At 40.3% G+C, this 26,458-nt stretch overlaps 4 protein-coding genes across 6 annotated transcripts in view; 2 read left to right on the top strand and 2 right to left on the bottom strand.

Moving 5' to 3' along the window:
* LOC119026695 overlaps positions 1-26,458 on the top strand; it is a 1,024,654-nt gene that overhangs the window by 570,178 nt on the left and 428,018 nt on the right. The window lies entirely within an intron of this gene.
* On the top strand, positions 1,251-2,883 carry LOC119026939 (GTP-binding protein Rhes-like). Its single transcript, XM_037111625.1, has one exon. It carries the CDS (start codon positions 1,444-1,446, stop codon positions 2,068-2,070), a length of 627 nt encoding a protein of 208 aa, XP_036967520.1. The 5' UTR covers positions 1,251-1,443; the 3' UTR covers positions 2,071-2,883.
* On the bottom strand, positions 5,647-19,428 carry LOC119026778 (phosphoribosyl pyrophosphate synthase-associated protein 1-like). Its single transcript, XM_037111310.1, has 10 exons — positions 18,714-19,428; positions 16,894-16,946; positions 16,689-16,755; positions 15,635-15,807; positions 13,266-13,381; positions 11,897-11,952; positions 11,578-11,723; positions 7,811-7,881; positions 7,071-7,217; positions 5,647-6,118 (listed from the first exon to the last, which is right to left on the bottom strand). Exons 1-10 carry the CDS (start codon positions 18,869-18,871, stop codon positions 5,960-5,962), a joined length of 1,146 nt encoding a protein of 381 aa, XP_036967205.1. The 5' UTR covers positions 18,872-19,428; the 3' UTR covers positions 5,647-5,959.
* si:dkey-45d16.4 (scaffold attachment factor B1) lies at positions 20,501-26,254 on the bottom strand. 2 transcript variants are annotated; one of them, XM_037111584.1, is made up of 7 exons: positions 25,173-26,254; positions 23,869-23,991; positions 23,412-23,553; positions 23,156-23,264; positions 22,631-22,721; positions 22,297-22,482; positions 20,501-21,915 (listed from the first exon to the last, which is right to left on the bottom strand). In XM_037111584.1, the coding sequence occupies exons 1-7, from the start codon at positions 25,207-25,209 to the stop codon at positions 21,788-21,790; spliced, it is 816 nt and encodes a 271-aa protein (XP_036967479.1). In that variant the 5' UTR covers positions 25,210-26,254; the 3' UTR covers positions 20,501-21,787. The 2 variants fall into 2 exon arrangements, with proteins under 2 accessions (XP_036967479.1, XP_036967469.1); XM_037111574.1 differs by having other exon boundaries at positions 22,297-22,485; positions 25,173-26,246.

Here is a 26,458-nt window from a genome sequence, read left to right as displayed (position 1 = left end):
TCTCTGCTCTCTTGTTGACTCATCTTCCTCCAGTGCAGCCGAGTGTGTATTTTTATCTTGTATCATTATTATTATTATTATTATTATTATTATTATTATTATTATTATTATTATTATTATTATTATTATTATTATTATTATTATTATCATCATCATCATCATCATCATCATCAGATTATTTTACAATTCTATTCTATTTATCTATTTTAATATTGCCTTTGGGGTTTTTTATACATTATTTTGAATTTCGTTTTGCTGCCGCGGTAGGTCTTATTGAAAGCTTTTTTGGAATTGCCTTGTTGTTGAAATGTTAAATAAACAATCCAAAACTGATCAACAGAGCCAACTGTAACTGTGTTAGAACTGTCTTATGCTGTGCACAGTGGTTAGATAAATACAAGCAGGATTAGAGGAACCTAGAATGTGTTTTTCAAAAACAGGAAACTGCCCTCCAAACATCCATCCATGATTACAGTAAACTGACAGGATCATTGTCTATTTAATGGTATATCATCTTTCATCTCTTCCCACACGTGACCAGAGCACTGTGTACATTTCTATTATCCACACTTATACACACTGCAGGTGGTATTTGTCATTCACAGCGCATCGAAAAGGAAACTGGGAGGTAAATATGAATCACAAATATTTATTTTTCATCTGATATGCCATTTGGCCTACCTGTCGCTATCAGATTCTTCACAGCAACCCAATAACTGGTTGCAGAACATGCTAAACATTCATACAAAGGGATGTCAGAGCTTGAATCCTCAGAATTTATGACTTGTGGTTTTAACAAAGGTGTGGTAATTAATGGGACAATCCTGTCTAATAAAGTGGAACCACAGAGTTCATTCTGTAGCATCATCCACGAGAGCAGGAGGGGTTCGACTCTGTTCTGGGAAGACAATCCAAACACAACAGGTGATTTCAAGACATTCCCTGGCATTAGTCTCCATGTCCTTGTTCCCGTTTATTGCCAAAACGATGATGGGTAGATGATGTCTTTGCTCTGGAGCACTCTGTGACTGACTGATGTTATAATCAGGACCCTGCTCAAACATTTACCACGCTCTGCTTGCTGTTTATTCACTTTCAGAAATCTCCTCCTCTCTCTGTATGCTGATTTACATGCTCTGCCATCATTGGTTGCCTGGATGATACACTTCAACAGGCTGCCTCCTGCCGATTGGTTGCTGCGGTGGGAGGGCATGGAAGCTCTCACCAAAACAGGCATAAAAGGCAGTGTGTGTGGAATCAGACAGAGGAGCAACCAATAAGTACGTCTAAGAGGCTTTGACAGAGAGCTGCTGAATTTTGAGGAAAACTACTTAGAACAGTCAGTCAGTTTGAGGTTACATTTGCACAAGATTTTCTGGCAACTGAAGCAGCTGTTGGTGTGTTTTCTTTGCTCATTTTGGCCCAAAGAAAGAAAAAGCCACTATGTCTCTGGAGGTGAAGGAGAAGACCCAGGTGCGTCTAGTGTTTTTGGGGGCAGCAGGAGTGGGCAAGACGGCCCTGATCCAACGCTTCCTCCAAGACACGTTTGAGCCCAAACACCGGCGCACAGTGGAAGAGATGCACAGCAAGGAGTATGACATCGGCGGGGTCAAGATCACGATTGAGATCCTGGACACCAGTGGGAGCTACTCCTTCCCAGCAATGCGCAAGCTCTCCATTCAAAACAGCGACGCCTTCGCACTGGTGTACGCCGTGGACGACCCGGAGTCTCTGGAGGCTGTCAAGAGCCTCCGAGATGAGATCCTGGAGATCAAGGAGGACAAGTACACACCCATTGTGGTGGTGGGGAACAAGGCGGACAGGGAGGAGGCGCGTCAGGTGTCCAATGATGATGTGCTGTCAACCGTAGAGATGGACTGGAACAACAGTTACCTGGAAGCTTCGGCAAAGGAGAACGCCAACGTGGTGGAGGTGTTCAAGGAGCTCCTGCAGCAAGCAAACCTTCCCAGCCGGCTCAGCCCAGCGCTGCGCAGACGCAGGGAAACCTTTCCGAAAGACACCAACTTCCGTCCGCCCATGAACAAGACCAACAGCTGTATTCTGTCATAATGGTGGAAGGAGGAGGGGAAGTTTTACTTTCATAAATTGACAAGAGATGGGAGCATGGAAGGTCTGCTGTGCTGCTGGACACAGAGAGAGTTTAAGAGGAAAGCCTGACTGACTTCAGACGGCGGGGGTGTGAAGTGAAGAAGCTGCTTGACTGAGATAAGTGATTCTGGACTCACAAAGACTCCTCATGGTTCACAACTGAGAGGAGGAAAGACTGTAGAGGTGAAATGTATTGAGACTGAACTTGAACAGCCTGCCAGTGGAAAGAGGGAAGATGCATTAATTACTCAGTTGTTTACTTAATGTATTGTTGTTGCTGCTTTTTTGGTGACATGCTGCTGGTGTTTGGATCAATGTATAGCGTTTGGATTTTTAATTGAAATGTTTCACCTGCATCAAGATATTAAGACTGTTCCTCACAGATTGTTTACTGAAATAAAGTGTGTATGTACATATGTTGTGAAATGTGCAAGTTATGTCTCATGTAAAAACTTTTTTAATTTATCAATTCATCTGTAGCACATCATAATGTTTACAATTTTTGTATTCAATTCAAATTTTTCATTAAGCATGCTTCATCTTTGTTTTTAATAATATGTGGTGAAATGCAAATGTTAACTGTAAATGCACTTTTCATTTTGAGTAGACCATTCAAAATGATGTCTGGGTTGTTTTTATTAATTCAGATTGTTTTTTTTTAATTTATTTTATATGGCATATTCTCACAAACCTTATCATTCTGTTGTTTATTTGACAAATGTAAGTGGAATGTGGATCTCAATGTGTAATAAACAGATATGAGCACAAAAAGATGATGAGTGAAATGTGTGAAATCTAATGTACTTAATGTATAGATTATGTATTAAAATCCACTTTTTAGAAGAAGTTATGAAACAGTCTCAATTTAATACTGATGTCTCTTTATGACCTACTCAAGCAAACAAGACCATCAGCAAGAAGATTAATTATTTCTATTCAGTTTTTCTTATTGCCTGCCACCAGAGTGGATGAGCCCGTGTTTACATTTTCCCAGGTAAAGTTACAGTGAGCTGGATGTTAGCCATACACAAAGCAACAGAGTGAGATTTTTCTTTGGATAATTCATTTTAGGCATTGTGGAAACACCACTGCGTTCATCCACAAGGGCTTCCAAAATCAACCAAGTTCCTTGTGGTAGCTTTAAGTAAATAATTATGTAGAAGAAGGTGAAGTTATGAGAGCAAATAATACATCAATCATTAATTTCATGAACATTTAAAGAATGAATTTCAGGTGATAATGTCAGTGCAGTGAATTACTGTGTATAATAGAGATAAATGAACAAACAGATAAAACACACTGAGCATAATACCATAGCAATAATACCATTTTAAAGCTGCAGTACATCGTGCTGTACTGTGGTTTTGCTCTTATTTTAATTGTAACTGGATTACGTTTACATTTGTTTGAAGCTGGAAAGTTATGATTGGTATCTGTCAACCAAAAACAGCATTGTGAGTTTTTACGATGCATTTGCCTTGTGCATGGGGTCACTACAACAAATGTAATTACACAGGAAGACGCATCTTTTCTAGAGAGAATGGGAAGAAAAGAAATCTGTGAAATATGCCACAAAAATATTCTGTATGTTCATCTGTTGTTATCATACGGTACTCCAAGATCTCTGGCACCATCTGCTGATCAAAAACTCACATTACACTGTCTAGTATGTGAATGTGTAGCCTTAGTGCATAACAGCCTAATGAAGATTCAAGCTAAAACCTTTGAATTACAGTGATTTTGACTTGAAGCTCAGGTTTTAAATGCTTTGATTTGTTACTTGAATATCGAAAATGTCCCTGCTTTGTGTTTTATCAGTGTTCTGATAACCCAAACAGAAATGTGTGCTGATGTTATCATCCATCATCAGTCTGGAGTGATAGGACTGCATACAGTAAACAACTCAAACAACACTCACATCTGGAAAATGATTCCAGCTGAAGATGAGCGCAGGTATGACTACTTAAAAATGCAATGTAAACTGGCCCCAGGCCTGAGGAGATTGTAATCGAAACGTTGAGCTAAATGAACCAAACTGCCCTTTAGGATCACAAAATTTGACTACTGACCTCCTGTTTAACCAGTAGACAAAAAGGATCATGGTGCAGTTCCTGAAATAACTGTGCACGGTTCCTCTTAAGTGCAACCTGCCGAGCAGAGACAGTTGAAGTGCTCAAGTCCTCTCCCCCCCGTCCTCTCCCCCCCTCCATACTCCACTCGATCAGATAAGACTGAAGTTTCCTGTTTTAATTTGAGGAAGTAGCCGGGTAAACGTTTGCGGGCAGTTCCTCTTTCAGTCCACATTTAAACATTCTTCCGCACTCTGCTCTCGTTCATTTGCAAAGGGAGAGAGGCCTCGCTGCTTCAGTCACGCAGGTGTGTGGATTTGTCATCTTGTAACTCAGAGTTCTACTTCTAATTTACTTCTGAGATGAAGATTTTTTTTAAATTAATTTCTGAGATTTGAGTATTTCTGGAGAGTCATTTTATGGCACTAATTTTACTTTAGTATAATTTCTATTGGCATGCAGTGCAGTCACATGTAAGTTGTTGTGCGACAGGCCATTCATACAGTTAGGGCTCTTTTTCTCAAATGTCTTCGCCCCTGGACTTGGTCAAAGCTCCTCAGCAGATTAATGTGACTCTGAGGCGTTTAGAACAAGTTCAGGGTCTTGGGCAGGACACAGCAACATTATAAAATAGCTTGTAATGGACTATTAGCCGTATGTGTATTATGTGTATGAAAACTAAGTTGGGGTTTAGTCCATTTAGATCACTACAACCTATTTTTTCTTCCTCTTTAGAAGAGTAAAAATAACTGTAGTATGTGTCACCTGGATATTTTTACTCTGACTGACTGCAGGTCATGGGTGACACTTAGTCATCTTTTTTTTTTCCCAACCACGAATTAAAAAGGAAAATATCTTCAGAAAAAAAAAAAAAAAAAAACACACACACCAAAGGCTCATATAAATGTAATTCAACAGTGACTTTATACTGTTTACTGTATACTGGTAAGAAATCTGATCTACCATCTTGTTAGTTAGCAGGTGGTCATTCATCCTCTATCTTTTATCAACATGCAGATTTGTTTACATAAATTAAGGAACAATGCAACAATCAAATCCCAGCAGCCTGCCCACATAATACTAAATCATTTCCCTACACTGCGCTGTATTTCCTCATAAGTGCTGTACTCTATAATATACTAGTCATAAAATGACACCTAATGTGATGCAGAGCTTTTTGGCACAAGCTTAGTGATAAACACTTTTTAATCTCGCTGATACTGAACACTGCAGAATTTTCATACTATTCCATGCTTCATAAAGCAAACGGCCTCAGTGATGACTGAAACTGCTACTGAAAGTTTAGCTTCAGGTGTGAAGCCGCTGTACTGTATATTTCTGACACTTCTCAGAAATCACACTTAAAATGCAAACCATGTGTATTCTTGGTAATGCCAGCTGCGATACTGTGCTACATCCCAGCGTTCGTCACTTTAAGTCTGCATGGTTAAATAAAGGAAAGAAAGACTTTTCTCACCCAAGAAGAACGTTTATTTGTCAAATTCTGATACATTGTGTTGTGCTACTCATATTTTCAGATTTAAGGAAACATATATTATTTCAGTGAAACAATTTGTATTGTTTGTAGTCCCACAGAGTTTGCTTCCTATGTAAGGTACAGTAAATAAAGTCTGTTTCTGTCAGCATGTTCATCAATAAAACAAACAGGAACAACAGGTTAAAACAGACACTGCAGTAAACTGCTTTCTTGGTCATCGGTGTGTTTGTTTGGTCATATTTGCGTTATGTGTTCAGGAATGTAGATGTGAGCGTTTGTTGCCTTAGTCATCCACGGTGATGTTACGGAAAAGATAGGCCATAGACTCTCCGTTGTGGATGCGGCGGATGGCCTCAGCCAGGATCATACTGACATCCACAGTTTTGATTTTTGGACACTGCAGCTTCTGCACTTCATGAGGCACAGTGTTGGTCACCACCACCTGGAGGGGCAACATAACATTAATGCATGTGATTCAGCATTTTCTCAGGATAATAAGAGACTGCCCTAAGAATAGGGTCTCCAATAGCACCATAAATCTGTAACTCTAAATATGAGCGTTCGATTGATGGAGCTGGGTTGAGTAGTACATACCCTAACAACAATCAATGCATTACAAATGTTTCATGGAAATTAGATTGTCATGTTAATCTGTATATAAACAAACCAACTCTGTAAGTGAAATTGTGATCTGTATCTGGTGAAACAACAGGAATCTGTATCTGTGACTGTAGGTGAAATGTGTATAAAGTAACTTGCACTAACTGTACACTAAGTTGTTTAAATGTAGCTCCTCTACGTTTACACACTAATGTGTGTTAACAGGTCTGGGAAATACTACTACTTGGTGGAGTTACCCTCTAAGTTAATTGATTTGATAAGATGATGCTATATTTAATATTTATGAAAGTTGTTTTTTCTTTTCATTTTTCCATGAACTTGAATGAATAAACTTCATTCAGCTACCCAATTATGATTCCCCTTATCAATAGAGATATTGACACATTTTCTGTAACAGAGCTTGAGTACTCACTCAACCCTAGTAACTATTTATCTAATGTCAAAACCTCACCCACATGACAGGATCCCATAGTAATTAAAGTCATTGCTCACACTGTATATTCCCAGTATGTTATCATTTTTTTTAATCATTTTTTCTATATTCACACCTCAGTGAGACATCAGTCAACATGATCGATAAGCATGAAAGACATGCATAAATGTGTTCCAAACTGATCATAAATAAATATTACGTGATATGTCACAAATCTGGGCCCCTTTTATTTGTCTTAAATTTTAAAAGACATGAGACAGATATTAAAGCATTTTTGAATGTGAACATCAGTGACAAGATAGGAAGAACAGGCATTTCTGTCAATCACTCAGGATTTTACCTCATCGATAGCAGATTCCTCTATTAATCTTGGTGCATCTGCAGACAGCAGGCCATGTGTAGCCATGACGTAGATCTTGTAGGCTCCCCGCGCCTTAAGGATTTCTGCTGTTGCAACAAAGTCCTCCACATCATCTATCATGTCATCCTGAGAGATTGACCGCAGGGTTAGGCATCACGTGGCATGAGGAAAAACAGGAAAATTAAAAATACATATGGTTGGACTGCATTAAGAACATGTAAACAATCAAGGTTTTTTGTTTAGGGGTTTACATGTGATGGTGTAAACAGTGAGCATCAGACATGTCCGGGGTTGGGTACCAAACTCTTGGTACTCATAAGGGTACCAACAAATTAAATCTGTTTAGTTGATTACAGATTCATGCTTTATCATCTTCAAGTAATTAATTTGCAAGTTGGTGGAGTTGGAGATTTTTTTTTTTTACCGGCATTAACATCAGCATTCGGCTGCTTCCAAAATGTTTGGACTTATTTTATTTTAAAACTGAATTTACACATTTCTGAGAAGGAAGCAGCATGACTAATGTGAACATGATTGGACTGAAAAAAAATTACAGGAAATACTTGGCCTTGCTGTGATATTTTGTATTGATCTTTAAAGCCACTCCTCATACTATCTTCATGATGCACATGCTTTATGAGATCCTGTGTCTTACTTTGAGGAATTAAGTTTAAGTTGTCATGACTCAAAATCCTCCACATATAAGCACAAGGTCTTACAACAATGATGGCGATTCTTCCTCCTACGTCTCCAACAACAGTGATGGGTGGCTTCTCTTTTGCCATCATAACTGAAAAGACACAGATGAATGAACATAATTTTCCAGAAAATACTTGAAGTCTGTCCTGTAACCCCAATCGGGAACGGATTCTTAGAGTGAGGTAAAATTAAGGGAGACTGGGTGAGAAGGGACTTGGCTAAAAACCTGCAAAAATCATGCAAGAGAGTTCTACTCCAACAGGCCTCCAGCTACCACAGCACCAATCCAATAACTGCAGGCCACTGAAAACAATCTGAGGAATTATTTGAATAGACAAGACTTTAGATGGGTTTGCATGGTGCCAATGTATGTGATAACTTTTGAATTAGTGGTAGACAGGCAAGTGGGTGTAGAACAGAGCCTCTTTTAGAAACCAGAGACCAGGACCGATCATTATTTGTAATCTATTTAAACACTATTGTGACATTAAACATTGATGTTACAAACTTATCTTGGAGTCACTCAGCCTTGACATGTCTTCTAAGTGTTTAAAGTACTTGAAAAGATATCAAGTAATAATCGATCCAGGTCTAGAAAACACCACATCTGACCTGTATGGCCCCCCAACTCTGCGGTGGTGACCATACCAGTAACCATCTTCCATAAACAACTCTAGGGCAGGTTCAGAGTTCCCAAATCCATCACAAGACCATCCAGCAAAGCTTCTGTGCAAAATGTTAGCATGGTCAAGGTTTCTGGGTTTGAATGACTGTAAAGAAACTAGAAACTAACTGCAGTTTGCTTCAACAAAAACAGTCAAGCAGCCACTGAGCCCAAAACTCAACAAGCTACAAGATGCAAACAAGCAGACTTTAGTAAGACATCAAAAATATCAGGCAATGATGTTATTACATGCCATGATTATGTTCAAGTTAAGATATTAATGTACTACAATCTCTAGTTCAGTGGTTCCAATCTATTACTCTGAAGAGCCCCTTCAATGACATCAACTGTCATGTCTAAATATGTCAATCTGAATTGATTTTAAACTTGTTTTCTTACAGTTGAACTTTCAAAGTTCAATTTGGTAAAGTTTGCAGTCGGCCTACCAGTTGAGAGTGGCAGCAACTGAATTTCAGCAATTTATTCATTGCTTAAAGTCATTTTTAGCTTTCATCAGATATATTTCAACAATTTTTCACTACTTTTAGATTTCTCACCATTTTGTCTTTTTAGCTAACTGCTTCCTCCTTTAATTAAAAAAAAACGGAATGTAAGAATATTTAGATGAAAATATTCATACATAAATTGTATATAAAGGACTTCATTGTTATCAGTGATATAACTATTAAGTCTTTGTTTACTACAAAGTTGCAACTGATGTTTAAAATAATTCATAAATAAACAATATGGGATTTATTGACCATTTACAAACTTTTTTTCGATGCATTATCATCATTATGTTGCTGTTGAAACTTACGGCGGTACTAGTTCAAAAGTTGCACTACGTGCTAATGTATATGTTGTATAATGACACTTAAATGACCCTGTACCTTCATCTTATAAAGTTGAAGCTAATGTTTATAAACCGTTATGATGGCTTAATAAATAGCTTAGAAAGCATTTCACAGTTATTTATTAACTTAAGTCTAAATAACTGTATATTCACCTTGCATTGCTTTTTCTATCTAATGCTAAAAAGTTACAGATAAATGGTTGAATCTTAGTAAGGAAATAATTTGCTTTTACACTCTTCTCCTTGTTATGTAGTGGTCAGGTGTTAACAGCTGAATCAGTAAGTGGATATATACACATACACTGGCAGACATGCACTTGGCAACCTGAGACTTATTCTCCAGAGAAAAGGTACCCCTAGTTGGGAATCATTGCTCTAGTTCATAAATAATAGTCTGTCATGTTATGTGTAATGTCATTAACTTAGATCTAGTAGGAGGGTTAATGTTATTTAGCAGAATTCATAATAAATATATGATATTCAATTACACACAGTTGCCCGTCTCTACTTTCCCCAAGTGTTTCATTCTCTCATTCATTTAAATTACTCAGAACCCAAATTTGTTTTGAAGAAAAATCTGAAGATAAGCCTTGTATTTCTGAGACAAAGTGCTAGTTGAGAGGCAGTAAGGCATGCCCTGAATTCCTTTATAACCACAGTGGTACTCTGGGGACAGTGTGTGAAATGCCTTACGTCAGTAAGAATGCCATCGATATTCAAAGCAGCTTGTTTGAAGCTCCAGGAAAAAGTTACACATAAAATGGGTGGATGGTTTTCTGCTCTGGAAGGGGACATGAAAAGACCTGAACTTGCAGTGAAGCTGCACAAATTGACTTCATGAACAGCTGTTTACAATTTAATTATGTATTTAATTATGATTTAAGTGAGTGAGAAATAAAGTTTTCACTGTCTAATCCATGGTGCCGACTAATTATTATTTTAAAGTGTCTTTAGGAGTTTATGTTACTGTTAGCAATGGGTTTTTGTTGGCCTAGAGTGGCACAGAACTATAATTACATTGAAGAATCACTTACACTTTAATTCTTGAATGCCTGGATGTGAAATTTAGTGCAAGCCCTCAGCAACTCACTCTGTCATTCCATGCAGTGAAGCATAAACCATTTACAGAAAGTTCAAACATTATGATCATACTTGGGAGCTCTATCCCAAGAAAAGGAGTATGGTGTCTGCTGTCTGTGGATGCTAAAGATGGGATGGTACAGACAATATTAATGCACAATTAAGACATTCAACAGACAAACAAAACAAAGCACTTGGTAATATCCAAGACATCCTTTTTCTCTGAGGAGCAGCTGTGTTCAGTGGTACGACACCCTACTGTACCATGAATGTAATTAATGCATGTGTAAAGGAAGAGAGGAAGAGACAGACAGTTGGAGTGAGTGTGATTCAGCTCCTGCTTGACAGAAGACAGACAAGACTGACATAACATGAAACACATTTCTGAGCCAAATGGAAGAAAATTTAGCTGATGGTAAATTCAGCTGAACAGGGATCAGACTGGAAGAGATGAGATGAGGAGGGAATTAAATACAGCTCAGGAGGAAGGTAATGTCAGTCACTGCCTGTAGTATTTCATAGCTGGTTGCAACAACGCCTGCGGCAGGGCTGACCTGAATTGTGCCGAGAAAAGTTTGAGTTTATTATTGCAGGGTCAGCATGGACATTACTTTTGTCTTAATCTGACCATTTTAGGAGCCTCAAGAGCAGACTGAAACCTGAGAAGGTCAACCCCGCTACTGCTCCTCACTCAGTGGTAGTTAGATCTGAAGAAGACATCACAACTAAAAAAGAAGATCCCAAGATATCTGAGTCCTTAAATGGAACAATTTCGGGACCAAAACAAGAATCTTCAACATTATGAGGTTCATTTTAAAAGGAAAGTTTCCAGTCTGCATTGGAAAAGCTCCATTTTAAATCCGTTAACAATTTATAACATTCCTGCAGATAATACCGCTGAATTCCAGTCTGCAGCTCACTTTGTGGCTCACTTTATGCCTTACTTATCACTGTGCACAATGACATGATAAACATTTGACCTGTGGGATAAAACGCAATATCCTGCTCTTAAGGGAGAAACTTGTTACTGACAGAGTCAACATAAAAATTTTAATCAGTGAATGGAAAATGGATTCAGTAATAAAAAATGATTTCAAGCCAAGCGATAACAACTATCTGAAAAATCAAAAAAAGGGGGAAAAGAAAGAGAAGACACCTGTGAGCAGAAATGTAGCCGCTTTGCTACTTACATGGCAGCTGTAGGCCTTTGTGTCCTGTGGTGGTGCGGGACAAGGGGGGAGAGTGTCTCCCGTCAGCCATGTCCGACTCAGAGTGATCGGCCTCCCCGTGTATCACTGCCAACCCCAGTCGCAGCCTCTCAGCATAGGACTGAGCTCTGAGACACACAGACAAGACAAGAGTCAATGAAGCTGTCACATACAGATGAGATATAGGCACAAAAAGGGGTGAATCACTAGAATACATTTACAAAGACATAAAGCAGTAATGTGAAAAGAACAAAGCACAATACAAATTACTGACAGTAATGTCGTAGGTTTTTCATGTTACCTCTTAGCAGCTGAAGGTGACTTTGCAACAATGACAGCATTTCTGTAGTCTGGAATCTGAGGAAAGAAATACTATCTTCATAGCCAGAATAAAACAACTTTGATCTTTATTATTATACAATTATATGTATAACTTCACTATGAATTACTTCCAAAACTCATTCTTTGTACACTACCAGTCAAAAGTTTGAACACAACTTTTAATTTTAATGTTTTTTCTTTATTTTCATGACTATTTACATTGTAGATTTTCACTGAAGGCATCAGAACTATGAATGTATGTATGAATGTAAACTATGAACTCTAAATATGTTTCATATTTTAGATTCCTCAAAGTAGCCACCCATTGCTTTGTTGACAGCACTGCAAACCCTTGGCCTTCTCTCACTGAGCTTCATGATGTAGTCACCTGAAATGGTTTTCACTTAACAGATGTGCCTTGTCAGGGTGCATTTGTAGAATTTCTTGCCCTCTTAATAGGGTTGGGACAATCAGCTGTGTTGTGCGAGTGTGAGAAGTCAGGTTGGTACACAGCTGACAGCTGACTATTTGACAATTGCAAGAATTCATTTTATGGCAAGAACCAATCAGCTAAGTAAAGAGAAACGACAGTCCATCATTACTTTGAGAACTGAAAGTCAGTCAGTCCGGAAAATTGCAAAAACTTTGAATGTGTCTCCAAGTCCAGTCGCAAAAAACATCAAGCTCTACGACGAAACTGGCTCACATGAGGCCCACCCCAGGAAAGGAAGACCAAGAGTCACCTCTGCTGCTGAGGATAAGTTCATCCAAGTCACCAGCCTCAGAAATCACAAGTTAACAGTGCCTCAGATTAGGGTCCAGATGAATGCCACACAGAAGTTCTAGTCGCAGACACATTCTATTTGACCAAGAAGGAGAGTGATGGAGTGCTGCGCCAGATGACCTGGCCTCCACAGCCACCAGACCTAAACCCAATCAAGATGGTTTGGGATGAGACGGATCGCAGAGTGAAGGCAAAAGGGCCAACAAGTGCTTAGCATCTCTGGGAACTCCTTCAAGACTGTTAACAAACCACTTCAGGTGACGACCTCATGAAGCTCATTGAGAGAAGGACAAGAGTGTGCAAAGCAGTAATCAAAGCAAAGGGTGGCTACTTTGAAAAATCTAAATTATGAAACATATTTTGATTTATTTCACACTTTTTTGTTTACTACATAATTCCATGTGTTCATTCATAGTTTTGATGCCTTCAGTGAGACTCTATAATGTAAATAGTCATAAAAATAAAGAAAAACATTAAATAAGAAGGTGCGTCCAAACTTCTGACTGGTAGTGTATGTACCGTAGAATGCCATCCTTGTCCGATGTGTAGTGTAATATAGCCTCACCTCCTCTTGAATATACTGGATGAGGAAGGGGGAAGCTCGAAGGTTATCGACAGGGAAGGTGAAGAAGCCCTGGATCTCTTTCTGGTGGAGGTCCATGGTGATGATTTGGGTTAGCCCTGCAACACCAAAAGACAAAATAAATACAGCAAAATACAGTATGTACATGCTGAAAATTTGTCCACAGGAAAGATCTGTATGCAATAAACTAAACGTACTGTATAATACAAAATATAAAATAAAATGTAAGTAAAAGATTAATAAACTGAGTGAAAGATTTTGGGAAGTTCCTGAGTCAAGACATTTTCAATATGCATCTGGTAATCAGAATAAAAGCAAAACAAAAATAAGGAAGCCAAAAGAAATATTTCTAAGTCATGCAATGCACAACTGAATACTTTCCTTGGCCTTTGCCTGACACTTAAATTATGCAAGCTTAAGCTTTATGTGCAGCTTAAGTCTGTGACAGACCTGAAGGCTCACTGAAACCTCCAAAACCTGGACAAACCACACACAAAGACTGTTTCCACTACTATCTTGTACAGATTGTGTAGTCTTTGACAGTCAGAAGGGAACATTAACCTTCACACTGAGTAAATATACAAGACAACCAGTTTTTCCCACAGAATGGCTGTGTACCTTTGGCAGAATCAGGACAGACTGTCCACTGCTTAAATGACCACAGATGGCAGTATGTATATTAAATGAGAGGCCATATATCTTGAGTGGCCATTCATATACCAGGGCAACCCACCTAACTAAAGGCTGTGTGTGAAACACTGCATGACAACATACTTACAATGACTGAACAACTTCACAAACCCTGTGAGAAGAGCAACTGTTGTGTACACTACCAAAACCTACCTTAGTCAAACTTGCACCATTTATAAGCAATAACATTTACACTTAAAAGGCCAATAAGGAGTAAAAAAGGTCAGAGCTTGGATGAACAATTGTTGTCAAGACAGACTTATAGAACATACACTATATTACCAAAAGTATTCGCTCACCTGCCTTTACTCATTCTATGAACTGAAGTGCCATCCCATTCCTAACTCATAGAATTCAATATGATGTCGGTCCACCTTTTGCAGCTATTACAGCTTCAACTCTTCTGGGAAGACTGTCCACAAGGTTGAGGAGAGTGTTTATAGGAATTTTTGACCATTCTTCCAAAAGCGCATTGGTGAGGTCACACACTGATGTTGGTCGAGAAGGCCTGGCTCTCAGTCTCCGCTCTAATTCATCCCAAAGGTGTTCTATCGGGTTCAGGTCAGGACTCTGTGCAGGCCAGTCAAGTTCATCCACACCAGACTCTGTCATCCACGTCTTTATGGACCTTGCTTTGTGCACTGGTGCACAGTCATGTTGGAAGAGGAAGGGGCCCGCTCCAAACTGTTCCCACAAGGTTGGGAGCATGGAATTGTCCAAAATGTTTTGGTATCCTGAAGCATTCAATGTTCCTTTCACTGGAACTAAGGGGCCAAGCCCAGCTCCTGAAAAACAACCCCATACCATAATTCCTCCTCCACCAAATTTCACAGTTGGCACAATGCAATCTGAAATGTACCGTTCTCCTGGCAACCTCCAAACCCAGACTCGTCCATCAGATTGCCAGATGGAAAAGCGTGATTCATCACTCCAGAGAACGCGTCTCCACTGCTCTAGAGGCCAGTGACGGCGTGCTTTACACCATTGCATCCGACGCCTTGCATTGCACTTGGTGATGTGTGGCTTGGCTGCAGCTGCTCGGCCATGGAAACCCATTCCATGAAGCTCTCTGCGTACTGTACTTGGGCTAATCTGAAGGTCACATGAAGTTTGTAGCTCTCTAGCAATTGACTGTGCAGAAAGTCGGCGACCTCTTTGCACTATGCGCTTCAGCATCCGCTGACCCCACTCCGTCACTTTACGTGGCCTACCACTTCGTGGCTGAGTTGCTGTTGTTCCCAAACGCTTCCATTTTGTTATAATAGAGCTGACAGTTGACTGTGGAATATTTAGGAGCGAGGAAATTTCACGACTGGATTTGTTGCACAAGTGGCATCCTATGACAGTTCCACGCTGGAATTCACTGAGCTCCTGAGAGCGGCCCATTCTTTCACAAATGTCTTGTTTCACAGTCTGCATGCCTGAGTGCTTGAATTTATACACCTGGGGCCAGGCCAAGTGATTAGAACACCTGATTCTGATCATTTGAATGGGTGAGCGAATACTTTTGGTAATATAGTGTAGCTCAAATCAGGTAAAGTTTCATCAGTCATCAGGAAGCTTGTTTTATGTTACTGACTATGACCTCTGCTTTCATCCAATTGGTATAACAAACAAATCAATAATAATGACAAAAAGAAAATTCAAAACACTGTCCATACCAGCTTTAGCTAACATGGCAGCTAGCAGCTTGCAGACAATGGATCCTCTCTTCCTCATCTTGCACTGCTTGCTGTAAGGAAAGTAGGGAATGACGCCAATGATGTTATTGGCACAAGATGTCTTCAGGGCGTAAGACATAACCAGCAGCTCCATGATGGCCGTGTTGACATCTCTGAGAAACAACACATTCAGTGTAAGAGACTGTGTACAGATATCATGACCTACAGAAGAACTGTGCCGGTGTTCAACTGCCCTGAGCCTGTGGTCATTCGCAAAGACTATCTAAACAGGCACAGACAGATATTGTTGATGAGGACTGATGAGTCACATGGACTGTTATTGAACTCCGCCCTAAACAATTTTTCCTGAGGGCTGAAATAACCTTGAAAGTTACTGGTTGTTGTCATGCAATCAATCCGGTTTTAAAGAAAACAGATTACATAAATAAAGAATCTAGACATGAAGCTCTGTTAAGGAAAAACACTTGACAGTAAGAAAGTATTTTCTGACAGGGTATTTCTGACTCAGCTGGCAAGAAATCGAAACTTTTGACACTCCTGATACAGTACCATGACATTTGTTATTTTGATAACTTGATTAGTTTCGCTACTGTATACAGATGAGGTGTTGTTGGTGGAACAGAAGAATGTATGTAGCCATACTGGCCTTGAAAGTTAGTTGAAACCAGATATCTTAGACAGGCAGCACAGAGGCCTGTTCAATCTGCAAACACTCAATACATGAAGCTACAAAATGTTAACTCTCTTAACATCTTTCAGAACATGCCTCAGAACAAACAAAACTCCGCTGGGTAAAGTGAAGTGGTAATAGTCAGTTTTGCCATTTCTGTTTTACTTGGTCGCTTGCTGTAGCTAGAAACAAGGCATATGACAGGAACCAAACACTTTTTTTATGGGTTTTAAAATTCAAAACAATAAAGAAAAAGAAGAAAAAGGAAAAAAGTTGCAGAGTTGGTTGATGCTTCATTGAGGATTTGTCACATTAAACAGTTTTTATGTTAATATGAAAAATGATGACATCCTTGTGTCTCACCTGGGAATGGTCTGAATGATAAAGATGTCCTGCCCACGGACAGACTCTTTCACATCCACTCTAGTCTCTAAATACAAAACAAAAACAGACACTATCATTGTGAGTTCAAGACAAAGGCAAAAATAAGTGAGATTACACTATCCACAGCTCATTAATCGCATAATATGTATTGTGGAAATGAGAGATTTGAGGATATTTATCATACCTTTATCTGACTCTTGATAAACCACTGCTTTGCCCAACTCCACACCTAAGCGTCTGGAACAAAAATACAGACCACAGAGTTAAAAAAAAAAAAAGAAAGAAAGAAAGAAAGAAAAAGACACACAAAATTCTATTTCCAATAAGACCAGACAATAAACTGGTTAATTAAATGCAAGCTATGATATGCCATCTTTAAAAGCAATGTAAATCTAAAAATCTTATGGTTGTGTTAAGTTTAAATCATGTCATTTGCGAACTTGGTACAAGTTGATATCTACAGAACAGTCCTGTTTAATCAAGTCACACTCTGAACAAGCCCCGGCATCATGAATACAGCTGTGCCTTGGGCAGACAATTATGCTGTGCACCACAGCTATACGAGGGCTCCACCAGTACAGTCAGCAGGGATCCCGCAAGCAATACAGGTCTGTCTGCCTCTGTAGCCTCACCCTGTTCACATCTCAAATACAAACAGCAATCAGAGATATGGGAGTTCTTTTTTTTCCCAAACAGGGGATGGACCAAATCATATTAAATGTTTTCTATTACTCTCAGATTCAGTGAGGAATTAGTTGTTTGTAAAAAAAAAAAGGAATACTTTAGTTCCAGGGGTATACACACAGCCCAGTCAGCACATGTACCTCAGAGTAAATATTTAGTATTCATTAACATTTTCTGTGTGCTCATGTTGTTATTCAACATTTGCTCCAGAATAACAACTCTATGTGGCTCCAGAGTGGCAATGTGAGCTTCCTAACAATGTTCTGCAATGATGCCAACAGTGAAAACTGAGAAAGTTAAGCTGTTTTTCCCCTGTGTAAGCAAAGTAACTTATGCTTGGCTGTCTGACAGGTCTGCAGGGCTGTGAGATACATGGCTGCTCCCTGAGCTCAGCAGGCCAACAACAAGAGAAGATATGGGTGTTTGTAGAGACCTGAGTCACAAACTCAAGTCAGTCTGTGTTTTCATAAAGACTACAGATGCATTGCATTGGTTTTATTGCATCTTGCTTTCACTTGTTTTTCTACAGGAAGTATTCAAATAATACCTGGCTGGGTGCCACAGTGACTTCCAGTGTGCAGTATCTGTGCCCTTCGTACTCCCTCCACAGATGAGTGTCTGCACAGTTCACTCCTTTCATCTCAATTATTCACACTGACAGGTCTGCTGAATCTCCAGCAGCATGCCAGGACAAAAACCCAGATTAGTCCTAATCTAATAAAACAAATCTTTCATCTTCACAGCGTATATGCTCAGTGTGTTTTTGATCTGCGATTAAACTTTAAAAGGAAATGATGATGAAGAAAAAAAATAAAAATTAGACTTAATACTGCCTGACAATGAATCTGAGAAGTCTTGTTCATTCAATCAACTCTGCAGATGTTTCCAGTACTTTTACCAGTATTTTGTACAAACATTCAGTGTGTAAAAGGACTGAAGATGGTATAGACTATAGATCATTTTCAAGGCATTTCATTATCGTAAGAAATTCCAGTTTCACAAAACATTAACAGAAATTAGATCATGTTGTTAGATAGTTTGTTGTTGTCCCATCACACCATCATCATCTTGTGGACAACATGTGGTGTTAATGCACGAGTTACCCTATGACTTCCATACTATGCACAATGCATGCCTGTGTCTGTGTGCGCAGACACGGGCACGCATTGGGACTGCATTTTTAGCCTACGTTCAAAACAAAAGCCTGCGCACCCGACTGGCCTCAGTTCACTTACAGCTGTGGCTCCCAACCAGGTGTACTGTCAGGTCACACACATGAAATACTTCTATAGTCGTAACTTGGTGCACTGCTCAACTTACTCTGTGATCTTCTTGGCTAGCTCGGCGCCAGCGGTGGAGGAGTTGGCGGAGAAAACACGGTATCCACTTTTTGAAACGTTCATTTTCGTGAAACCATACGACAGCTTTGGAGCGTGAGAGACAAGAGACCTGTGACCCCCAAAACGCCTAATGGGCATGTTTCTTAGGAGTCAACGCGACGTTTGGTTAACGTTACCTCCAGAACCTTGCGTTAAGTTACTAGCCAGTTACTGAGGAGCAGTTTCCACGCTAAAATCCAATCTACGGGTGGTTCAGACGTCCACAGTGCATCTTTACGTAAAAAAAACTCACGGAAGCTGTGTGACGCAGCACTGCCTATAAACTAAAATAACAAAGGGCACATGGTCCACATGAAACGTGGGGGCAACACTCGTGCTGGTGGTAGTGAGTCAACAACCGCCTTCGCATCGAGCAGCACCACGAAAGCCTCAGTCTGCCCGTGAGTCGAAAGCAGATGGAAAGCTTAGCTCTGTGTTTCCAAGCGGGTCACTGAGTCCTTATGGCCTCCGGAACAGACACCGCGGGTTATGTTACCGGGAAAGACGAACTGTATGGTCGAACAAACTTCTGTAGCGCCGCAGCAGTGTAACAAACTCCAAAGTCCGCCGTTGGGATTCAACCGTCGCTGCTGTAAACTTTGTAGCAATGCGGCCGCAGCGGGGGACAAAACGCCACGAGCACACGTTCATTGGGTGGATGAAGAGGGAGAGTGACGTTGAAGAGGGTCAATCAGAGAGGAGATGGAAGCAACAGAGGGCGTGAGAGTTACAGTTTTGACCAATCGGTGAGTGTGACCTAAAATTAAAGCGCAGTGACGAGAGGAAGAAAAACGCAGTGGGAAAGTTTTCAGGCATTGACTGCATTGCAATTTGACTTATAGCTACTCAAATTTTATCACATTTGCTTTATAAATAAAAGCGTAGATAAAAACTCCACAGTATTGTCGTCTTAAAATATATTGTTATTCCGTGGGTTTTGATTGATCCTGGTCTTTATGTTATGGTGGTGTTTTTTGCACTTTGGCTCTTGTGTCTTGCTTGTGTGCTTGATAAATACATGTGTATTTTACATATTTTGGAAATATAGTATATAATATATTTAGATACATATATTATAACCTGGTGGTAGGCTTTGTATGTAAAATCAGCAGCTTTCAGATCAATCTAATGGAGGAAAAGTGCAATATTGCAATATTTGTCTCTAAAATGTGTAAGAGCAAATTGTGTACAGTACGATAAAAAAAAAAAACAAAACAAAAAAAAAACAGGAACAACCAGTGTTCCCCCCAGGTCAGGGTTGCACAGTGGGCCCAGTTTAGGAAAATAAGAGTATTAGAGTGAAATATCCAAAATTGGTTATGACATTGATAGTAGAATTGACACTGATATTGTTATAAATGGTAACTATAAATAAACAAAGCACATCAACATGTTGACATTCCAATGACTACTCTACTAAGTACTCTCATTACTCTCATTAGTTTTGTACTGTCCCACACCCAACCTCGAGCTGGGCCCTCATTTTGATCTCAGTTACAAACCTGTACTGTTTCTTGGCTGCATTAAAATAAGTGTGGGTTGTAAAACAGGGGTCGGGTGGGTACAATAGTCGATTCCCCCTTTCCTACCCTCTTCCTACCAACACCCTTGCTCAGACCACTCAAATCTGTGACTTGGTCCTCAGTATGATCTCAACTACAGTGCTGGAAGCACACTGGAGTCATGTGCAGTACACTTTTCAGATAGTCATGATAAATCCACATAGACTCAACTTACAATGATTTTTATTTTCAGAATAAAAATTATAAACTTTTTGGGTGAGCAAAATTTCTTTACATGTTGATGAAGGTCTCATCCAGGTGCTCTATTGTAGACCACTGAAACAAGATCAAATGGCCTACGATATAGCACTTACAATTTTATTTACATGCTTCATAGTATACAATGAAGGCTATGCCTATGCTGAGGAAAACTAGCACTTTAATGCAAAGTATTTTTAATGAACAGTATAAATCACAGTATCAGTATCACAGTAGCAACAGTTATGTAATAAAAGTCAGATAATAAATCATGAGCAGTAAAGATGTCTGTAAATCATTGGAACATTTCATAAAAACAGCTTCTGTCATGTTTATACATTTAATTAGAACACCAAATGAATGAAACTATAAACCGAGGAGGTCGACACAAATGTGACCAATAGCTTTCTAAAAGCAAAAGGAATGTAGCACATTTGACATTATCACTTCATGTCAGTGGTTTCTGTATCATCTAAAGAATATGGGCACGCACTTAATGGCTTTTTTTGTCTGCAGTAGAAAAGTGCTTTTTAGCAATGTACAGTGGATTCACAGTCAGTAAATATAGCTTTAGTTCTATTTTCAATCAAAATGTCAAAAAGGAAGTAGCTGAAAAAGCGTGTGTAAAAACATTAATATGTTACTACAGGATTTTAAAAATGCTTGAACTGCACCAACTTAATGTCAGTTGCCCGATCATACAATTTTTCTTGCTTGTCGCTCCATTTATTCTGTCCTAGAAGCACAAATGTCTATTACATGAACAGGGCTCATGTAAACAGACTGCTGCTGGTGTCACACGAGGAAGTGCAATCATCTGATTTTGTTCAGTACCTGTTCACCTGTGTGCCTGTTCCTTTTTCACATCTAACACGCCACACCGCACCACACCCGTGCTGGCATTCCATTTCTCAGGTGAAGCTCGGCTGATAAATGCACACTGTGAGTTTGTTGGCACCTATCTATTGATAAGCTGGTTTTTGCAGCTTGCAAACACTGACAGCAGCGTCAGCAGTTCGACACCTGCAAATCCTGCATTACTGCCCGGCATTTCGAACCATCTTAACTCTGACTTTGTTATTTTACCAGATGAGTGACCCTCACATGTACAACCAACAGCCACTGATAATTCTACTTCTCGTTTCTCGGTTTCCGTCCTCTTGGAGTCAACCACATTTTCCCCCTCTATTTCATGCTTTGTTTTTGTTTTTTTTTCAAGATTCCGTTAAAATGCAGGTGATAAAGTTCTTGTCTGTCAGCCTTTCAGCACCTTCTCTTTTAATAGGTCCAAGATGACCTGCCTCTCTTGGCTCTCCAGCTCAAATCTGCGTTCCCTCTCTTTTCTCTCAGCTCCCAAACGTTCCCTCTCCAGGGCGATCTTACCTGAGAGTAAAAAAAAAAAAAATAAGGGAGAGAGACCCATGAATTATTGTCCAAATTTCAGATTTTATAAATAATAATAATAATAATAATAATATATTTTATTTATAAGCACCTTTCAGGTCACCCAAGGACACTTTACAGAAACAGCAGTCAAACAACAAAATGAAGTATACAAAGTATGCATAAAACAAATAATAAAATCACTACAAAACATCAGGGACAGCAAATTTAAAAAGGTGAAATGGAAATTCAGACTGATTCTCAGGCTCGCTTTACAAGATAGAAGTAAACCAAAAATGGCACCTATAACGTAGCAAGGACAAATATTTTTACCCCCTTTCCAGGTTAAAATCACACGGCACTGCTCTCTACAAATCTTACTTCGTTGAATCTCCAGCTCCTCCCGGCGCAGAGCGAGCTCCTCCTCTCGCAGCCGCTGCTCTGCCTCGGAGCGTTTCTCCAGGAAGCTGAGAATCTCAGAGTACGTCTGGCAGCAGCACTGGCAGGGCCGCTTGGCCATGGGTGCGGCCGAAAGCTCTGCCATTTCCTCCCGGTCTTCTTCTGGCTCTGCTGTGGTGGGAATTTAAGTACAATTTTACAGATACACCACCGACCCTGAATTCATAGCATTCTGAATGATTTTCTCTTAACATTGTGCTGTGGGTATCAGGTGACACGGCCTGGTCCTGCCTTGTGTGTTTGAATGCGTTACTACCTGCAGTGGCTGTATGTGCGATCGTGATGTTGGGTTTGTCCTGCTCTGGCAGATTTAGCTCTTCCATGGCTCGCTTTCTCAGGTCATCCTCCTTTAGCAAAGATGAGGGAAAGATTTACACTTCTGCGACCAGAAGGACGAAGAAAGTTACAAAAAAGAGTGTGACCAACAGGAACAGGAGTAGAAGTGGGAGATATGGGAGAAATCGCAATACTAACAGTGAGAATGGACGCAGCTGTAAAAGTGGATTTTTACTTGTGACTGAATGCCACCATGAGGAGGAAAAGGGTAGTAGGCCAATTAGTTTGAAAGAACAGTTTAGTCATTGACCTGGGCGTCCAGTTTCTCTTCTGTTGGAATAGTTACACCATGACCAGTATTAACAACATATGAAATGTATCGGGCATTTTTCCATTTTTCATTTCCATTTCCAAAACTGTTTAACCACTGACATGACCTAAGTTCAACGGCTACATTAGGAGTTAAGAGAACAGATACAGTTAATATGACACCTCTGACACCCACCTGATACTTTGTGCTTTCCCCGCTGGCCAGGAGCCCCTTCTCAGCCTCCAGCTCCAGGACCTCATGGAGAAGATCCTCCTTTTGGGCGTACAGTCTCTCTGTTCCAAATCTGGGTACACCAAAAGCACACACACATTAAATTATTTTTTTTCTTTTCGAGGACATCTCCACTATACAACCAGTCCAGGGCCATTGTTTTTAGGAAACAGCACAGTTTGCTTTTAATTTCTCTCTGAAGTGAAGCGACCGAGCCAACCTGCGCAGACTGGGAAAGTCTTGTTTCTTATAGTAGTCGAGCAGCAGCATGGTCCTCTCCCTGCACCTCCTGGCATCCACCTCAAAGTTTTCATCCTGGAGGGCTGCAGTGATAATCTCCCCCACACGGGCCCAGATTCGCCCTGGTAAAGAAAGATGAATGAACTCACAGTGTAAACAAAATGGGCCATTCACTTTGCAGCCAACTTATGTCTTCTTCCAGCACATCATGTTTTTTTTCTTTGAATTGGTCTCTCTGACTTGATGTGCTCTCTTACTGTTTGATTGTTAAGTTGCTACTGACATAGAGGATAGATATATAATTTTTTGTGGATTGCATCATTGTTGCTCGACTGGAAAAGTTTGACTCATTGGCCATGCATGAATGGTAGCTCTCTGCAGTCAATCAGATTTCCTTTAAAAAAAAAAAAAAAAAAAAAAAAAAAAGGAGGACTGACCTGGCTCTTTGGAGGCAAAGGGGTTCTGGGCGATGACTTCCCGCAGAAGGATGATGTCATGCCGCGCTGAAAAACGCACTTGGCGCTTACGTGGGGTTGAGGAAGGGCCGGCGAGGGAAAAACCTGAAATTGGGAGTAGAATACAATAAAATACTATAGAAACAGTTAGGTAGAGATAGAGAAAGCAATCATTCACATGAAGGCTCTGCTTCAGAATTGCTCTGACCTCTCATCCTAATGAAAAGGAAACACATTTTTATCCTGCAGTTAGGTTATAATATTTATCATTATGTTATGTAAGTCCAGTTTGGGCATTTATTAGGACTAACTCTGCTGTAAGTGTGTTAATGGGACCAAAGCCCTCAGACTTCCTGGCATAAGTAGAATGTATCAGCATTCATGTAGTTAGGATACTAAAAAAAGTAGCTGCATTTCTTTAAAGTTACAAAAATGATGTTGCCAGACACGAAAATATTCCACATCACACAAGCCTGTATTAAGGTTACATAAGAGTCATCGTATTGATGTTTGCTTTAAAAAACAAACAAACATGTATTTGTTTGCACACATTTAGTATTGAGGTAATCCCAAAATAAGGGAAAACAACAGAGTTACGTAACTTTATTACTGTGATACTGGATTAGGTTGAAATGTAAATAGTAACTGTAATATAATACATTTTTACATTCAAGTCACCCTCTCAACTCTGGTAAGCAATCAAGTTACATTACTTATATACTGTGATTCTTGGATTAGGTTAAAATGTAAATAGTAACGGTAATTAACTGTCTTTTCCACAGTAGTTGAGTATTTTACAAACCACATTCTTTTACAAACCCTATTTACTTCTGTGCCAACACGTTATCCATCATGTGTATGAAACTACAGAGCCGTGATGTGGAGTACACTGGGCCCGTGTGCTGCTGCAGAGAGGAGGGTGGAGGCGGCAGCAGGACTGCTGTTTGACAGGTGACAGCAGCTCTGTCACAGTTCACAAGTGCAGGCAGCCTGCAGCTACAAGAGCCCACACAGAGACCCGACACACACACACGCACACACACACACACACACACACACACACACACACACACACACACACACACACACACACACACACACACACACACACAGTGACAGCCCGACAGAGGCTACAGCACGTTCCCTGGCGAGCCTAAAACGTCAGAGGAGGAGGAGCATTTGCGCACGGATTGAGAGAAGCACCAACAAGCCGTCCAGGAGACGTGAACACACGGTGTGAGCGGCTAAAGGCGCAGTTAGACGTGCAGGTGGGAAGGTAATCTCACCGTTGTTGATCGGCACCTCCACCACCACCCGTTCCATGTTTCTGTCCGGCGCATCCGGGAACCGTCTGACGCGCGCTGTACACGTCCACTCACCAGTACAGGTTCTCCACTGACGTGTAACTCAACTTGGCGGAGAACCAGAAATCTGGCGGAAAGAAGGAGGAAGCGCTCCTCGCTCTGAGGTGCGCGTACCGTGCACGGCCACAAGATGGAGCCAGAGGTCCGCTGTCTGATCACCACGAGGGGAATGACGTAGCGTGACGTGGGTGGCATGTCGAGTACAGGACAGAGTGTGACCAGTTTACTGAAAACACTCAAAAGTAGTAGGCTACTTCAGTAAAAGACTCCTGTAGCATGAGGTTTATCCTGACTGCTGTGAGTGGTTGGAGTTTAACATACAGTGACTAATGATTGAAAAGCCTGTTTGCACCTTCACACTCACAAAACCGTCCTGGACTTGGCCTACCTGTTTGCCATGACGTCATGGTGATGGAATAAGAAATTATAAAAAGCAACTCAGCATGTTTATTTCGTTTGTAACCTCTGGCACGTCCCTGATGAGTCCTTCGCTCTGGCTAAACATGATGTTTTCCTATAATTCATTTCTGTGCAGCAGTCGCTTGTTTCTAAGGTGATTCTGTGGCCAACCAGCGTTAAAAATACTCAGGCTGAAATCCCAGATAGCAACTTTGAAATCAGAAGGTACAAGCCTGGTTAAATGTGTGAAGGTTGCTGGACGGACAACACTTAGGGAAAACTGTGTTCCGTCTATCTGACAGTTCCCCCGCGGTGCTCGGCTGTTTGCTCGACATTTAGGTCACAGCAGCAGATGAGCGATATAATACATATTTATTTGGTTTCTCTGCAGTCGGTCAGAAGCACAGCTGCTGTTAAGACAATCATATTTCGGGCGTGTAGCCAGAGCTACATGACCTGGGATGAATGCCAACAGAAAATAACCATCAGCAGTTAAATATAGAAGCCACCATGAAGGCATGGTGCCATGCTGGTTAGGGTATGACTTCCAACTTTAAGGGTTGTGAGTAAAAATCCCGCTTTGGGCGTGTGTTGATTCCGTTTCAAGATGCTTTTTTCCTGAGATTGTACTGAAAATGAAGAATGCAAAAATACTCTGATGTAGAGTTATTTGCTCTCACCGAGTGTGCTCCATAAATTCCCTTTGTTTTTCGTCTGCATTTCCTCAAATCAAGCATCTATTGTATTAGGATTAAATCAGGAGTTGAATTATGGCGTGGTCTTTTGGGAAATCATATAAGCACCGAGGG

The sequence above is a fragment of the Acanthopagrus latus genome, chromosome 1 (genome assembly GCF_904848185.1).
Source record: "Acanthopagrus latus isolate v.2019 chromosome 1, fAcaLat1.1, whole genome shotgun sequence".
NCBI lineage: Eukaryota > Metazoa > Chordata > Actinopteri > Spariformes > Sparidae > Acanthopagrus > Acanthopagrus latus.
Note: the sequence above shows the minus strand (reverse complement) of the source record. Positions and strands in the feature narration are given on the sequence as shown.

Coding starts and splice junctions, on each gene's coding strand:
- LOC119026939 (XM_037111625.1), top strand. CDS start 1,444: ATGTCTCTGGAGGTGAAGGAGAAGACCCAGGTGCGTCTAGTGTTTTTG.
- si:dkey-45d16.4 (XM_037111574.1), bottom strand. CDS start 25,209: ATGGAACGGGTGGTGGTGGAGGTGCCGATCAACAACG. Junction 23,265..23,411: donor GACTTTCCCAGTCTGCGCAG/GTTGGCTCGGTC, acceptor TGGTGTACCCAG/ATTTGGAACAGAGAGACTGT. Junction 22,486..22,630: donor CGCACATACAGCCACTGCAG/GTAGTAACGCAT, acceptor TTCCCACCACAG/CAGAGCCAGAAGAAGACCGG.
- LOC119026778 (XM_037111310.1), bottom strand. CDS start 18,871: ATGCCCATTAGGCGTTTTGGGGGTCACAGGTCTCTTGTCTCTCACGCT. Junction 7,882..11,577: donor CAAAGGCCTACAGCTGCCAT/GTAAGTAGCAAA, acceptor GTGTCTTTTCAG/TTATGATGGCAAAAGAGAAG. Junction 6,119..7,070: donor AGGAATCTGCTATCGATGAG/GTAAAATCCTGA, acceptor TTGCCCCTCCAG/GTGGTGGTGACCAACACTGT.